Source organism: Bos grunniens, chromosome 5 (genome assembly GCF_055505025.1).
Source record: "Bos grunniens cultivar Pamir isolate PY7600 chromosome 5, Bosgru_T2T1.0, whole genome shotgun sequence".
Lineage (NCBI taxonomy): Eukaryota > Metazoa > Chordata > Mammalia > Artiodactyla > Bovidae > Bos > Bos grunniens.
Window position 1 is genome coordinate 111,055,712 of NC_141169.1, and position 13,829 is coordinate 111,069,540.

The 13,829-nt window shown below is 53.9% G+C and overlaps 2 protein-coding genes across 9 annotated transcripts in view; one reads left to right on the forward strand and one right to left on the reverse strand.

Annotated features, from left to right (window-relative positions):
* Window positions 1-5,021, forward strand: part of MICALL1 (MICAL like 1) — a 29,398-nt gene extending 24,377 nt beyond the window's left edge. For 5 of the 6 annotated variants that reach the window (XM_086402761.1, XM_086402762.1, XM_086402764.1 and 2 more), the window contains exons 14-16: window positions 1,817-1,931; window positions 2,105-2,151; window positions 3,209-5,021. In XM_086402761.1, coding sequence (XP_086258887.1) covers window positions 1,817-1,931; window positions 2,105-2,151; window positions 3,209-3,330 — 284 coding nt within the window. In that variant the 3' untranslated portion in view covers window positions 3,331-5,021. Of the gene's footprint in view, window positions 1-1,816; window positions 1,932-2,104; window positions 2,152-3,208 lie in introns of those variants that run through there. The other variant, XR_015164496.1, reaches the window with a different exon arrangement.
* Window positions 5,022-5,915: 894 nt separating this feature from the next.
* On the reverse strand, window positions 5,916-13,760 carry C5H22orf23 (chromosome 5 C22orf23 homolog). Of its 3 annotated transcripts, none has more exons than XR_015164497.1 (7): window positions 13,583-13,760; window positions 13,179-13,290; window positions 12,009-12,071; window positions 8,368-8,554; window positions 7,084-7,215; window positions 6,758-6,858; window positions 5,916-6,609 (listed from the first exon to the last, which is right to left on the reverse strand). XR_015164497.1 is itself a non-coding variant. In XM_086402768.1 (7 exons), the coding sequence occupies exons 2-7, from the start codon at window positions 13,279-13,281 to the stop codon at window positions 6,538-6,540; spliced, it is 654 nt and encodes a 217-aa protein (XP_086258894.1). In that variant the 5' UTR covers window positions 13,282-13,290; window positions 13,583-13,760; the 3' UTR covers window positions 5,916-6,537. The 3 variants fall into 3 exon arrangements, 2 of the variants coding, with proteins under 2 accessions (XP_086258894.1, XP_086258895.1); XM_086402768.1 differs by having other exon boundaries at window positions 8,372-8,554; XM_086402769.1 differs by lacking the exons at window positions 5,916-6,609; window positions 6,758-6,858 and having other exon boundaries at window positions 6,952-7,215.
* Window positions 13,761-13,829: the final 69 nt, after the last annotated feature.

A 13,829-nucleotide genomic window follows, 5' to 3' on the forward strand; every position in this document is an offset into this window, starting at 1 on the left:
GGGACTTGCTGGTGCCCTTATGATGTGTGTTGGCTGCACATCCCAGGCTTGGCACGCAGTCTCAGTGGCTCCACGTGTGACACAGGAACAGAGGTGCCCACCTGGGAGGGTGTTCTCAGGACCATAAGATGGGATGTAGAAATGCACTGTGCCCTCAGAGGGGCTGATGCTTACTACGTGACCAAGTTGGGGTCTGGCCACGACATGGTGTGAAGCACAGATGTGGGCTGAGAGAGACCGCAGGACTGTGGCACGTTCAGAGGCAGGAGCCAGGGCTTTTGACCACTTCCTCTGGCCCAGGTGGTTAGGAATCATTGTTTCCCATTGAACAGATGAGGAAATGGAGAGCCAGAGAGTTTGAGTCTATCCCCTTGGTGGGGGAGCCGGGCTTCTTTCCGAGTCTGACTTGGCCGTGTGCCTGCACACACGCAGTCCCTCCTCCTGGCTGGGATGGTAGCCCTGCTTTCCCATTGACTGGGCAGCTCTGGAGGCTGGATGAGACCCAGAGTCAGGAATGCCCCTGGGGAAGTCACAGAATGTCCCAGCCCTCCATTGCCCTCTGTGAGTCATTCCCAAATCTCCGGAGGCTGGGGCGTGGCCACCATGCCGAGGGAGCCGCAGCGACACCTTGTGGCCAGAGAGGGGCCCGCACCTCTGTTCTCCAGGCCAGCCTGGCCCTGGGCTTTTTGTGTGTGTGTTACTACTGCAGTCCTGTGTGAGACGGCAGTGCATCCTGGGCTTGTCTTCCTGTCCTGGTTGTCGCCTTTGGAGGGTGATACTGGTTTAAAGGCCCCAGGTGGGCTGGAGATCCGTAAGACACTGTAAGGGTTGTAGCTTGGGGACATGGGGCTGCCCAGAAATAGGCACTGGCTCCACCCTTGCAGTGTGACACTGGTCAAGGACTTAGCTTCCCTGAGCCTCAGTTTTCCCCCATGTAGGTTGCAGACATAACTTACCCAGATTCGAGAAACAGCAGAGTAGGTTTTGAACTGGAGTGATGACTCTGAAACCCACATTGTCCCCAGAACTATGCTGCGCCATTGGTCTGTTTTGGCAAGAGGAGGCGGTGTGGGTTTGGGGCATGGCTGAGGGGTGAGGAGGCCTGTAGTGGCAGATGTTGTAGAAGGAAGGTCATATGTGGGGGCATCCGTCCCCCAGAAGTCTGCAGGCTGGGTCAGAGGAATACCAAGGAGCAGGTGGGTCTCTGAGGCTGTGGTTCTATGGGATGGCCTGGGTTCTTGAAATCAGGAGACTGGCGGGGAGGGCAGCAGGTGTCTGAGATATCAGGGACACTTCCTGGCAGGTCTCCCAACCCCCAGGGTCTGTTATAGTCCACCCTCCTTCCTGGCATTAGATGGATGTCCGAGGATGCCTCTTGGGTCACACTGCTTCTCCTATGTGTTCTCCCTGGGGTTCCCTGATATCTCCCCACTCCAGCCAGCCCGCCATCGGAAACTCTCAGCAGGCCCAGCCTGAATCCTGCCTCCCCCAAGAAACGACTTGGTGAACACTGGTTGCATGAACGCATGAACATAAATGGGAAACTCTTGGGCCTGTGCTGGTCTCTGTTCGCAGAGCCTGTATTGTACTGGTCCTCTTGGAGCCCCCCTGGGAGAGTTTCTTTGGTAGGCAGACTGGTATTCTTTGTCTCTTCTGCAACAACCTCTATTTCTCCAAAAACTGTAATCTCCACTCATCTGGGCTCCTCCTTGTCCTCATGATGTCCAGTGTGGGGCTGGTCTGCAGCCACCTTAGCACTTAGGCGTAGGTTCCTCGCTTCCTGGGCCTCATGTCCCCGGCTTTTCTCCTTGAGCAGAAAAGGACTGGACAGAGGAGGACCGGGGCCGAGAGAAGGTGCTGATGCAAGAGCTCGTGACCCTCATCGAGCAGCGCAACGCCATCGTCAACTGCCTGGATGAGGACCGGCAGAGGTGACTTGGCTGGGGGCGGGGTTCCCAGGGCTTCTTTGGGGATGAAACCTTCACAGCCAACCATCCCAGCTCCCCCTTGCTCAACCTGTGTGGACTCAGAGAGTCTGGAGGGGCCTGAGAGATTATCTGGCCCTTCCTCCTGTGGGACACTCAGCTTCCCTGTCTCATTTCAGGGAGGAAGAGGAAGATAAGATGTTGGAAGCCATGATCAAGAAGAAAGGTGAGGCCCCTCCTGGGGCTCTGGCCTGTTTGAACTCTTGCAGGGTAGGGGGGAGCTGGTTGAACACAGAGTTGGAAGGGGCACCCATAGGGACAGTGTGTGCAAGCCTTTCTTTTGCCAAGAAGGCCATCTTTGGCCAGGAAGATGGGTGTGGGATGCCACGGTACCAACAAGGAGGGTGGTGGCTTATAGGGCCATTTCCCAGGGCATGCCTGCCTTGAGCTGTGCATTCCTCCTTGAGATCCATAGCTGGTTCAGGAGGGGTCTGTGGGTTCAAAGAGCAGTCACCCCCCCGCCCCCCCAGCCCTTGGAGAAAATAGTGCCCAGAATTGTTGAGAGAGCACTGGACTGGGAGTCAGGAGGCCTGGGCCTTATCTTGGTTCCCCCAGTGACTCATCTTGCGGCCTTGTGGTTCCGTCTGGGCTCCAGTTAGACTGGATTCTGGTCCCAGCTCTGATGCGTCCCAGCTTGGTGGCTTTGTGCCAGCGCTTCACCCCTCCAGGCCTCACTATCCTTGTCTGCAGGATGGGGTGACAGAGGCACCCACCTCCTGGGTGGGTGCTGAGGATGACTGAGATAACCTGTATAAACCACTTAGCCATGGCCTGGCACCCACAAAGAGCTTGGTTGGTGGTAATCTGTTTCAAACTCACATTTTCCTTGTCCATAATAAGTGAGGGACTGGGCCAGATGATTTCTGCGGTTTCTTCTAGCTCTGACAGTCAGTGTTTGTGTTGTGAGCCACAGAGCTATAGGGGAATAGAGGCTTTTAGAGATAAAACATCATCCGTGCTCTAGGGCTCCCCAAATGCCTTCATGAGTGCTCATCTCCCGATCCCTGCCGAAATTCTGGGAAGGGGTGGGGTCCCGTCCTAGAGGTGAAGAACTGGAGACGCAAAAGGATGAAGGGACATGTCCACAGTTTCAGGCGACATGGTGGTGGTGGTGGTGGGCTGAGACTGTTGGCTGCCACTCCCTGGCCATCACTACCACTCCCTGGCCCGCTCCAATCGACTGCCCTTTCCCGCCCCAATCGACTGCGCTTTCCCTTCCGCAGAGTTCCAGAAGGAGACTGAGCCCGAGGGCAAGAAGAAGGGCAAGTTCAAGACCATGAAGGTGCTGAAGCTGCTAGGAAACAAGCGTGATACCAAGAGCAAGTGCCCCGGAGACAGGAGCTAACGGCGCGGGCTGCCAGCCGGGGATACCACCCTCCACTGGCTGCGCTCTGCGGGGCGGGGGTGGAGCTTCTGTGTCCCTTCAGGATCAGTCGAGAGGAAAGATGACTTAGGGGAGGGAGCCTCTGGGTGATGGCCTCTCCTTCCTCAGGGTCCTCTGGCTGGTCTGGGCCAAAGAGTTTTTCTTCCCTCTCCTCTGAGCCCCCTGCCTGGCTCCCCTGACTCCAGATGCTGTGACTGACCCCAGGAGCGAGCAGAGTCTCATCCCACGAGCCCCTGCCCTTGGTCCTGCTTCGCTCCTGTGCCACGTGCAGAGGGGAGCGGAGGGTCTGTCTGCCCATGGGGGTCTGCCCGTGGTGGACCCTCTGGCCTGGGTCTCCTGCCCTCTGGGCAGGTCAGCAAGCCAGGCTCGGCCACACTGGCCCCTTCCCGCTCCCCCCCGTCCTGGGTCTGAGTCCCTGTCGTCCTGTCAGGGCAGGCGGCCTTGCCTCTCTTTCTCCGCGCTCAGGAGCTCTATTTATGAAGTCTCTTAATTAAAGTTGGAGGTAGTTACTGTGTCCTCAAGACCCGAAGGGGCCTGATGGACAGACCCCTCACTTTGTTCCTTGAAGTCTTAGGAGGTGCATCCCTCACCTCCCCTCATTCCGCAGGAAGTGTTCCTGCCCGAGACAGGGTGCTGGGGTGGGTGGGGTGCCTGAGAGCTGAGCCCCCCAAGGGAGGGCCTCGGGGGAGGCGGGCGGGCCCCAGACCAGCAGCAGGCGGGCGTGCTGCCTGTAGGTGCTAACCCTGGCCCTTCACCCCACACCGTGGCCCCCGGCCCCTCCTGTAGGCTCTCCCCGCCACCCCAGGGCTGGGGTGCGGCGGACCCGCCCCTGGGTGGTCAGCGCCAGCCTGTCTCCTCACATGCGCCTGTTGTCTGTTCCCTCCCGACTTTGTCGCCTCCGAAGGACTAATGGCCGCTCACCCCGAGACGGCTGTGGGAGAGGAGGAGCCGATGGGGACCAGCACCTTCGCCCCAGGGGACGTGCCCAGCAGCTCTTGGGGCAAAGCACTGTTGCCATAAGCTATTTCCGGGGTGCCTTTAGGGCCCTTCCCTCAGCACGCCTCTGGGGAAAGATCACACTGTATTAACTTGAGAGGGTTTTCCTCACTGACAATAAACAGAGACCACCTCAGCTGCCAGTGCCTTGCAGCCCTGGGCCACCCTCCCCTTGCCAGGCCTACCTTCTTCCCTGCCTCCGCTGTGCCTCTTGGCTGGCATCTCCACTGACCCAGGAGGGCGTGGAGGGGCTGTCCACTGCCGGGGGCCCTGGCCCCTCTCTCCCTGCCCCTGGGCAGGACGCCTTCCTCTGCAGGGACCAGTCTCTCCCTCCTTCCCAGAGGGACCAGACGGACGCCTCTGACCGTCTCCTTCCTGACGGGCCTGTTGACCTGCCGCTGGAGTCACCAGCTCCAGCGCCTTTCGGGGGCCAGGCAGGTGACACAGGCGAATCCAGGCTGGATGCGTCCTGCGGGGCGGCCCCGTCAGGCTGCCTTGGTGTCAGGACACCTGGGTGGTGGGGACTGGGGTGAACTGGGGTAGATACACTGCAACCAGAGGGGGAGGTTGTCCCTCACCCAAGTCAACTGTAGCCTGTGGGATGTGGGCCCAGTGGGGCCAGATCTTTGCATTTTTCAAAAGAAACTGGAAATCCAGTGGAGCGTGTGTGTACTTTGTAAAACTGACTTGAACTGAAATCAAGGGTACGTGCTACCATGTCCTTCAAGATAGAGGACGGCTGTCCTCCTCAGGTTGCACCCTGAGCCCTTGGCTTCTTGAGGGAGTGTGGACGCAGGCTTCCCGTGGAATGTTCCGGAGCCCCAGCCCTTGAGCTGGTCCTCTCTGTTTTATTTGTTTGTGGCTGCAGGACCATGTTTATTCTGCAAACCCCAACTGGGGTCATGTGGCCTGAGAGGATTATATGAATCCCTCCAAGTGGGAGGCTTGGTTGAAATTTCTGAAATACTTTGATTTACGGGGATGGGAAAATGACAGGATACTGGAGAGCATGAGGCCTGTGGTTGTCAGAGTTGTGGGGACTGCTGCGTGCTGTGTGCCAGGCCCGGGATGCAACTCCTGTGGGTGGACATCTCAGCCACCCAGGCCTCACAGGCAAGCTGCTGGAGATGAGGTGGGCGGGCTCAGACGCACGGGCTGGGGGTGGATCTCTGAAGCAGGGCTCCTTCGGTCTGGATCCCTCCCACCCCTTTGGGTTTCTTTCTGTGGGTTGTGGGTTTGGTGGTGGAAAGACTGAAAGCTAACTCTGAATCCCGGGGAGGCCACTTGCTGGTTAAATGCCTCTGGTCGGAGTCTCTGGGTGAGCCCTGGTTTTCACCAGGGATGATGAACCATCGTGGGTGTTTACTGAGGGAGTCAGCCAGGAGTGACACGGCTGCCTAGCACAGCACCCGCCCATGGGCTGCTCCGGGAGCCTTGGTTCCATTTTTACTGGAAAAAAACAGCTAAAAACCAACTGGGCTTGAAAAATTCTAACTCCTTGAACAAATAAGCCTTATCCCTCTGAAAACAAAATGGTGTGTGTAATGACCTACGGTAAATGTGTTTTATTAGCCAGTTAATCATAGTGGTTAAATATTTGTCCAAGGCTGTAAGAAGTCAAATAAGTAGGTCCTAAGACGGGTAGGAAGAAAGGAATCATATTCATTAATAAGTTCAGAAAACCTAATGTGTGGGACACAGGGACACACAGTGGGCGAGGTGTTGGGAAGAGGCCCTGGTGGACACCCTTAGACACACACCCAAGATGGTTAAGACCTGGACTTGGTTTCACTGTGTGTGCATGTCTCTGTGTGTGTGTGTCTGGACTTGCTTTCACTGTGTGTGTGTGTGTGTGTGTGTGTGTGTGTGTGTGAGTGACTTTCCCCGAGAAAAGACTGGGAAAGTGTGTGTGTGGGTGTCTGGATCTGTGACTGGTCTCAGAGGCTCAGCTGACCCCAGATCCCTGGGCAGAGCCTGGAGGAGAATCAGCTCATTTTCTGAGATGTGGTCCATTTTCTAGGGTGCTGTGTCCAGGGTACCGTAGGTGGGGGCAATGCTATACAACCATTTCCATGGCTGAAGGGCAGGGTGGGTGGGCTGACCTGGGGGTGACCCTGCTCGGCAAGGGGGTGGGCTCCCCCGCCCTCTGGGGGGTGGGGGGCGGGTGGTAGATTAAGTGGTGGCAAGAGCCTTCCTAAGTTCCTCACTCCTCTTGTGGTCAATGTCTTCCATTTCCTGCAGTTTCTGCAAATGGCATTGGGGAAAGCTGGGTGTCAGGGCGGATGTGAGGCTAGAGTGGGACCCCCGCAACGGCCCCAGTGAACCCTCACTTCAGCTCGCGTCTTGTCCCCCGCACTCACGTCCCGTCCGCCTTCCCTGGAGCTTCTCCTACCTGGGAGATTTCAGTAAGGATGATCCCGCGGTACTGTCTGCCCTGCCCCAGGGCCTCCATGTCAGCCAGGAATTCTTTCCTCTCCTGAATTTCCTTCACCACTGGACAGGGAGAGGGCCATCCGTGTACAGGACAGCAGGGGCCCCCGCGCTCCTGGGAGGGCTGGTGGGGCAGCAGGTTGCCTCTCTTGGGAACGGGAAGCAGTTCTGTGGTCCGTTTCTCACTCGATGGCCCTCAGGGATTCCCCCCTTCCCCTGCTCCCCGGGGCCCTTCCACACACACTCTGCCTTCCCCTCCCCAGCATAACTGGCCCCTCAGGGGCTCACATTCTTCAAAGCGGTCCAGCTTAGGGGCTGGGTCCTCCTGTCGCAGGGGATGGGGCTTTCTTTTCCGTTCCTCCGGCTCCTTCCCGGTGGCAAAGATATTCTGGAGTCTTCGCTTCTCCATCTCCAGATCCCCTGTCGGGCCCAGACGTGGCCTAGTTAAGGTGGGCAGGGCACCCTCAATTCCTGGAGCATGCTTGCTGCAGGGGGCCTGGGAACATGGTAGGGCTTCTGCAAACCCAGCACCTCCTACCCTGGGCCGCTTCTGCACTGGTCAAGTCACAGTAGGCCAGAAGGTGTTGAAAGAACCCAGAAGAGAGCGTCATCAAAATCCACACACTGGGCTTCCCCAGTGCTCAGTGGTAAATGTGGTGGTTTAGTCACTAAGTCCTGTCCGACTCGAGACCCCATGGACTGTAGCCCGCCAGGCTCCTCTGTCCATGGGATTTTCCAGGCAATAGTACTGGAGTGGATTGCCATTTCCTTCTCCAGGGGATCTTCCCGACCCAGGAATTGAACCCGGGTCTCCTGCATTGCAGGCAGATTCTTAAATGCAGGAGCCATGGGGTTCGAGTCCTGATCTGGGAAGCTCCCACATGAGCCCATGCACCACAACACCTGAGCCTGTGCTTCAGAGCCTGGGAGCCGCAACTCCCGAAGCCCAGGTGCTCCTCAAGAAAAGCCACACAATGAGAAGCCTGCCTGCTGCTACTGGAGATTAGCCGCTGCTTGCTCAACTAGAGAAAAGCCAGCACAAAGACCCAGTACAGCCAAAAATAAATAAGTAAAATTATCAAAAAAAAAAAAATGCACAGACTGCCTGGGTGCAGAGTAAGGCTAAGGAAACTCAATGACTGTGCAGTATAGCCTGGATGGGGAGGCTGTGTGGAGGGGCCAAGAGTCACGTCAGGTGCCAAGTGGAAAGCAGGGGATGTAATGGCTCTCTGAAACAGGCTGGGGCACAGAGGAACCCGGGGTTCCAGGCACCATATGAGTTAGAGCAACAGCTGTGATACCTGACCTCCAAACATTCATCAGAGGTGGGGGGGAAACCAGTTAACTGTTAAAGAGAATTCTGGGAAAATGTATAAAAATGAACCAGCTAACTGTTTTCCCACACACCCTGAATGCCTCCAAGCTAACACATGCCGAAGTTCGAGAGCACTGGTATAAATGGCCTGAGAATTTGATTAGCCGCCTACTCAGCACCCTGTGGGCTGTTTGTCTCCCTGCCCCCCTTAACCCCCCTCAGAGAGTAAAAGAGGGGCTGCGGTTGAGGCTCCTTACTCACGGGTGGCTTGAGGCTTGAACTGCTCCCGGCTGTAGGCCCCGTTGGCTTGGCATCTCCAGGCAGGCCGGAGGTGGGACCGGGCTGCCAGGATGGGAGGCAGGTAGATGGCTGAGCTTGGCTGCTTGGAAGGCAAGACTCTCTGGCTGGAAGTTGGGTTGCACTGCAGGGGGAGAGTGTCTCCTCCTGGGGAGGGAAGGGTCAGGGTCAGGGGGCCCACCTAAGTGGTTCCTACCTGTTAAAACAAGTCAAACGGTACGGAAGAGTCTTCCCTTCTCCCCTCCACACCCTCCCCTCTACAGTGAGCCGTGGTAACAATTTGGTGGTCTCAGCCCCTTCTTTTCGATGCTTACCTAAACATGTTCAAAGATATATGGGCATGTGTAAGATTCCTTTTTCAAAGCCTGGATCACACTGCATTCTATTCAGTAATAGACTAACAATCTTCCATGGGGTCGCAGAGTCAGACACAACTGAGCGACTGAACTGAACTGAACTAACAATCTACCATGAACGTCTTTCCAGATCACTCCATTTATCTATAACGTCTTTATTTTTTTGGCCGTGCCACATGGATCTTAGCTCCCTGACCAGGGATTGAAACTGCGCCCTTGGCAGTGAAAGCTCAGAGTCCTAACCACTGGACCGCCAGGGAATGCCCCCCAACCACTGTTTTGAGTTGGCTCCTGTCTACCTCCCGTACCTTTCCAGCCCTCTCTGTCATCACCCAGCAGGTAGTATTGAGCATGTACCCTATGGGCCAGGCCCGGGACTCAGGGGGTAAAGTGGTCAACAAAGGCCTGCCCTCACAGTACTTACATTTGGGGTTTAGATGATGATAACAGCGCTGATGTTGACAGTACAGGAAGGGCCACGGGGTGTATCAGAGCAGGATTTACCGTTACAAATAGGGTAGCCAGCGAAGGCCTCATGGACACGGTGACATTTGAGAAAAGACCCATAAGTGTTAAGAGGCCAGCCAAGGTGATATTTTAGGGAAGAGCATTCTAGACAGAGGATGGCTCAAGTGAAGGTCCTGAGGTGGGAATGTGCCCAGAGCATCTGAGAACAGACAGCAGATTAGGATGCCAGGAATGGACTGAGCCAGGGGTGGGATGGAGTGGGAGTAGAGGTCAGAGGTCAGGGAGGGCAAGAGACACACTGGGCCTCATAGGCCTCTGGAAAGACTGGCTTTTACTGTGTGTGAGGTGGGAAGCCATCGAGGCTTCTGAGCAGAGGAGTCACCCCTTTAGCTGCCATTGAAAATACAGTGTTCCGAATTTCCTGGTGGTCCCTGCTTCCACTGCAGGGACCACAGGTTCGATCCCTGGACTGGGAACTAAGATCCCTCAAGATGTGCAAGCAAAAAAAAAAAAAAAAGATAAAAATAGAAAATATAGAGTTGGGGGTCAGGGCTTCCCAGTCGGCGCTACTGGTAAAGAACCTGCCTGCCACTTCAGGAGACATAAATGACGCAGGTTCGATCCCAGGGAGGAGAGCACAGCTACCCACTCCAGTATTCTTGCCTGGAGAATCCCATGGACAGAGGAGCCTGGCAGGCTACAGTCCATGGTGTCACAAAAAGTCAGACACGATTGAAGTGACTGAGCACGCACGCACGGGGGTCAAGGGCAGAGGTAGTCACAGTCAGGAAATGGTTTGAAGGTCAAGCAGACAGGACTTCTGGTGGGTTGGATGTGAGGTCTAGGAGAAAGGGAAAGAGGGGACAGGATGACTCTGATGTGTCTGCCCAGAAGAACCAGAAGGATGGAGCTGCCATTGTTTCCCGCTGCCTTTCCTTTCTCATGCCCTCTATGTAGGGCCAGCCATGGTTTTTCTCTCTTCTCTCAAGAGATGCTATGCTTCCTAGAATGTTCCTCTTACTCTGTCTGCTATTTCTACTTGTCCAATGCCAAATGCCACCTTTTCTTTTGGCTCAGTCTCAGCAAATAGTTAGAGCCCAAGCAATCCTGGGAGTTCAGGTGAAGGAGAGGAATTTGTGGCTTGCAAAAGAATTTAAGCCTCAAAGAAGTAGGACTTGGTTAAGAAGAGAGTAGAGAGGGGAATCTGGGAGAAGAAAGTAGACTCAACACCAATGCTTGGAGGCAATATTTTAAAGAGAAAACATCTAAGGAGAAAAAAACTGGCAAACTGGTGACTTGTGTTGACCTAACCACTAATCAAATTAGTTTTTCAATAAATATTGAGCACCTCGGAGTCAAGGACTTCCCTGCTGGCTCAGATGATAAAACGTCTGCCTACAAGGCGGGAGACCCGGGTTCAATACCTGGGTCGGGAAGATCTCCTGAAGAAGGAAATAGCAAGGCAAGATTTTCTTGCCGGGAAAATCCCATGGATGGAGGAGCCTGATAGGCTACAGTCCATGGGGTCGCAAAGAGTCAGACATGACTGAGCAACTTCACTTTCACTAGGAGTCAAGGTACAATGGTGAACAAGGCAGGCTCAATCCTTGGTCTCCTGGTGTTTACTTTTAATGGAATTTCTAGCACATTCTCTTTATGGTCATGTTGGAAGGAAGGAAGGAAGGGTTGGTTGCTCTGTCATGTCTGACTCTATGCGACCCATGGACTATAGCCTGCCAGGATCCTCTGTTCATGGGATTCTCCAGGCAAGAATACTGGAGTGGGTTGCCATTCCCTTCTCCAGAGGATCTGTAAGGGACATCAAATGATTAGTAGATGACTTGAGTTTGGAGATTGAGTTATGTGACTCAGCTGTGTTGTGGTGGTAGGCTCTGGCAGCCTGAATTGTCCTTGTCCACAAAAAGGAAGGAGATCTGACTTCTGAACTGACCTGATGGAGCCTCACTCCCCCAGCCAGTGCTGGGCAGTCAGTATTTGTCTCTCTGACTCTTCCATCCCAGTTTCTGTGGTTGACCAGATGCCTCCTGATAGGCACCTTCTTTCTCGAAAGAAGGCAATAGCTATTGTTAGATTTGAGTGAAACCTGGCAGGCTTGAACCTTATGGTATCCTCTTAAAGGTAACTTTACAGATCTCTGTTCTTATCCCCTAAAAGCTGATTCAGTTAAATCTCAGAAAGCAAGGCTGTTTTCAAGATCTTAGAGGGCACCTTGTTACCGTGCCCATGAACATTCAGTTTTTTTTCTTTTTTTCATTAAAAATAAATAATACAGTGTGTGGTCAGAGGTAAAATGTGGAAAGGTTTTGCATAGTTTTCCTAAGTTGGAAGCCTTCCAGTAATCATGTTTCTGCCAGCTAAGCTATGAATGAATAAAACTATGCATAAGACACACACAGGCCTCTAGTCTGGAGAGCTCATATGTTATGTGTGTAAGAGGGTGGGAGAGATTTCAGACTTGACAGTGTTCAGACTGTCTGACTGGCAGGAAGTCTCAAATGGGCTGGTTCCCTGTTGAGAAGGCTGGCTAGAGCTGGACTGCAGAAGAGGCTCATGGGCTGGGACCCATGTCTTGTGAAGAAGCAAAGATCAAGACCCTGCAAGGTCAATTCCCCAAGAGCAAGGGTCAGAAATACTATTCAAATTTTGTTTGTGTGTGTGTGTTTAAAATGAGGTCCCCTACTCCTCAACATGGAGAAAGCATTAAGATGTGACCCAGAACTCCTCTCCTCCGGAAGCCTCGGTGGGCAGCCTCTTACGTTTCATGGTGTCCGTGATGTGGCGCTGTTGGAAGTTCGTCAGTTTGGATTCCTTCATCATCACTGCAAGACAAAGCACTTCAGTGAGGCTTCCTGGGCTGCAAGCAGATGCCTCATCTCAACCCACTGAAATTTAATACTGTATCGCCTCCTGCTCCCATTCTGGGCACCTGAGTACTTGGCTTGTGGGATTTGAGTTCCTTGAACAGGGATTGAATCTGGGCCTCCCTGCAGTGAAAATACTGAGTCCTAACCACTGGACCACAAGGGAATTCCCTTCCTTTTCTACATTTTTTTTTCCCTACACCACTCATCACCATCTAAGTTCTATATACTTACTTATTATTTGTTACTTTCCTACTAGAATATTAGCTCCAAGGGAACAATCATTTTTGCTTATTTCTTTTCTTTACCGCTGTTTTTTCAGCATCTGGGATAATGTCTAAAGCACACAGTGGGCTTTAAAACTTTTTTGTTGAGTGAATGAATGAGTGAATGAACAAGTATTCATTAAGCATGTGCCAGGGGCTGGAGCTACAAATGTGAGCCAAAACAGGCATCATGCCCTGATGGAGTTCATGAACTGAATGTTAATTCAACATTAATTCAGTGGAACACGCTAGGTATCTGATTACAGGTTGCACTAAGCACAGTGAAGGAAAAGGTATTTGGTAGTGTCCCTAAGAGTCGGACACGACTCAGCGACTTCACTTTCACTCTTCACTTTCATGCATTGGAGAAGGAAATGGCAACCCACTCCAGTGTTCTTGCCTGGAGAATCCCAGGGGCGGCGGAGCCTGGTGGGCTGCCATCTATGGGGTCGCATAGGGTCGGACACGACTGAAGCGACTTAGCAGCAGAGCAGCAGCAGCAGACACATAACAGTTGGTTCCACTGTGGTGATGATGGGTGGAGAGGAAATAAGTCTTCCCTGGGGAAACTGAAAGTGTGATCTAAGGGGTTCATGGGAGTTAACCACTCTGAAATTCTTAGTTCTTTGACTTTGGGTCACTTCCAAGTTGTAGGACCCAGACCCCTGAACCTTTCTGAACTCCAGGCTTCTTATCTGTAAACTGAAAATACGATTACTAAGCCATAAGTCATGTAGGGGAGAACTGAGAAACAGAGGGTAACTGACCACCGCTCTTCTTCTGCCCTTAATGCACTGACCTCTGAGCAGCTCGCAGGTCCCTGGGGTGTAAGTGGTCGGCTTGGGACAGCGCCAGAACCCTGTTCCTTTGGTCACCGTCTCCACCCTCTCCTGGGAAGCCATGGGAGGGCTCTGAAGAGGAAAAAACCCAACGAAACATTCCCAGATCCAATCTCTTCTCACATCCTCAACACCACCCAAAGTTTGGGAGCGGGTGTCGGGTCGCAAGAGAATCGTGATGCCGCCTGTCAACATCGCGACAGTGCCCGATCCTCCCACCTCGAACAGATCCACTGGCAGATAAACACATGCGAACAGAGACCTCATCCTGACCTGTGCCTGTGGCAGGGAAGCCCCCTCGGGAGGAAAGGGGCGTGAGGGCAGCCGTGCCCGTTGTGTGATACGCCCAAATGGGAAACCTCACCCTAAAGTAAGATCCCGGCTGGGTGGCCTCTCTCTCCACAGACAGCGGCGGCTGGGCTCCGGAGATCGTAACCAAGGCTCTGAAGCAGCAGCCGTGCCTGGTCCCTCGCAGAAATACTTTTGAGATCTCAGCCACTAGAGCCTGCGCTAGCGGCTCCAGCTACCATGGTAACGCAGACAAACTGCTCCGCGCATGTGCGTATTTATCGCTCCGCCTGCCTCCCGGAAGTGATTACCGCTAGGTCACG

What these genes read in the sequence shown, in the direction of transcription:
- C5H22orf23 (XM_086402768.1), bottom strand. Translation starts at nt 13,281, where the DNA reads ATGGCTTCCCAGGAGAGGGTGGAGACGGTGACCAAAGGAACAGGGTTC. An exon ending in GACCTGCGAGCTGCTCAGAG is followed by an intron (nt 12,072 to 13,178) that starts GTCAGTGCATTA and finishes TTTGTCTTGCAG; the next exon opens with TGATGATGAAGGAATCCAAA. An exon ending in TCCTTACTGAAATCTCCCAG is followed by an intron (nt 6,610 to 6,757) that starts GTAGGAGAAGCT and finishes TGCCATTTGCAG; the next exon opens with AAACTGCAGGAAATGGAAGA.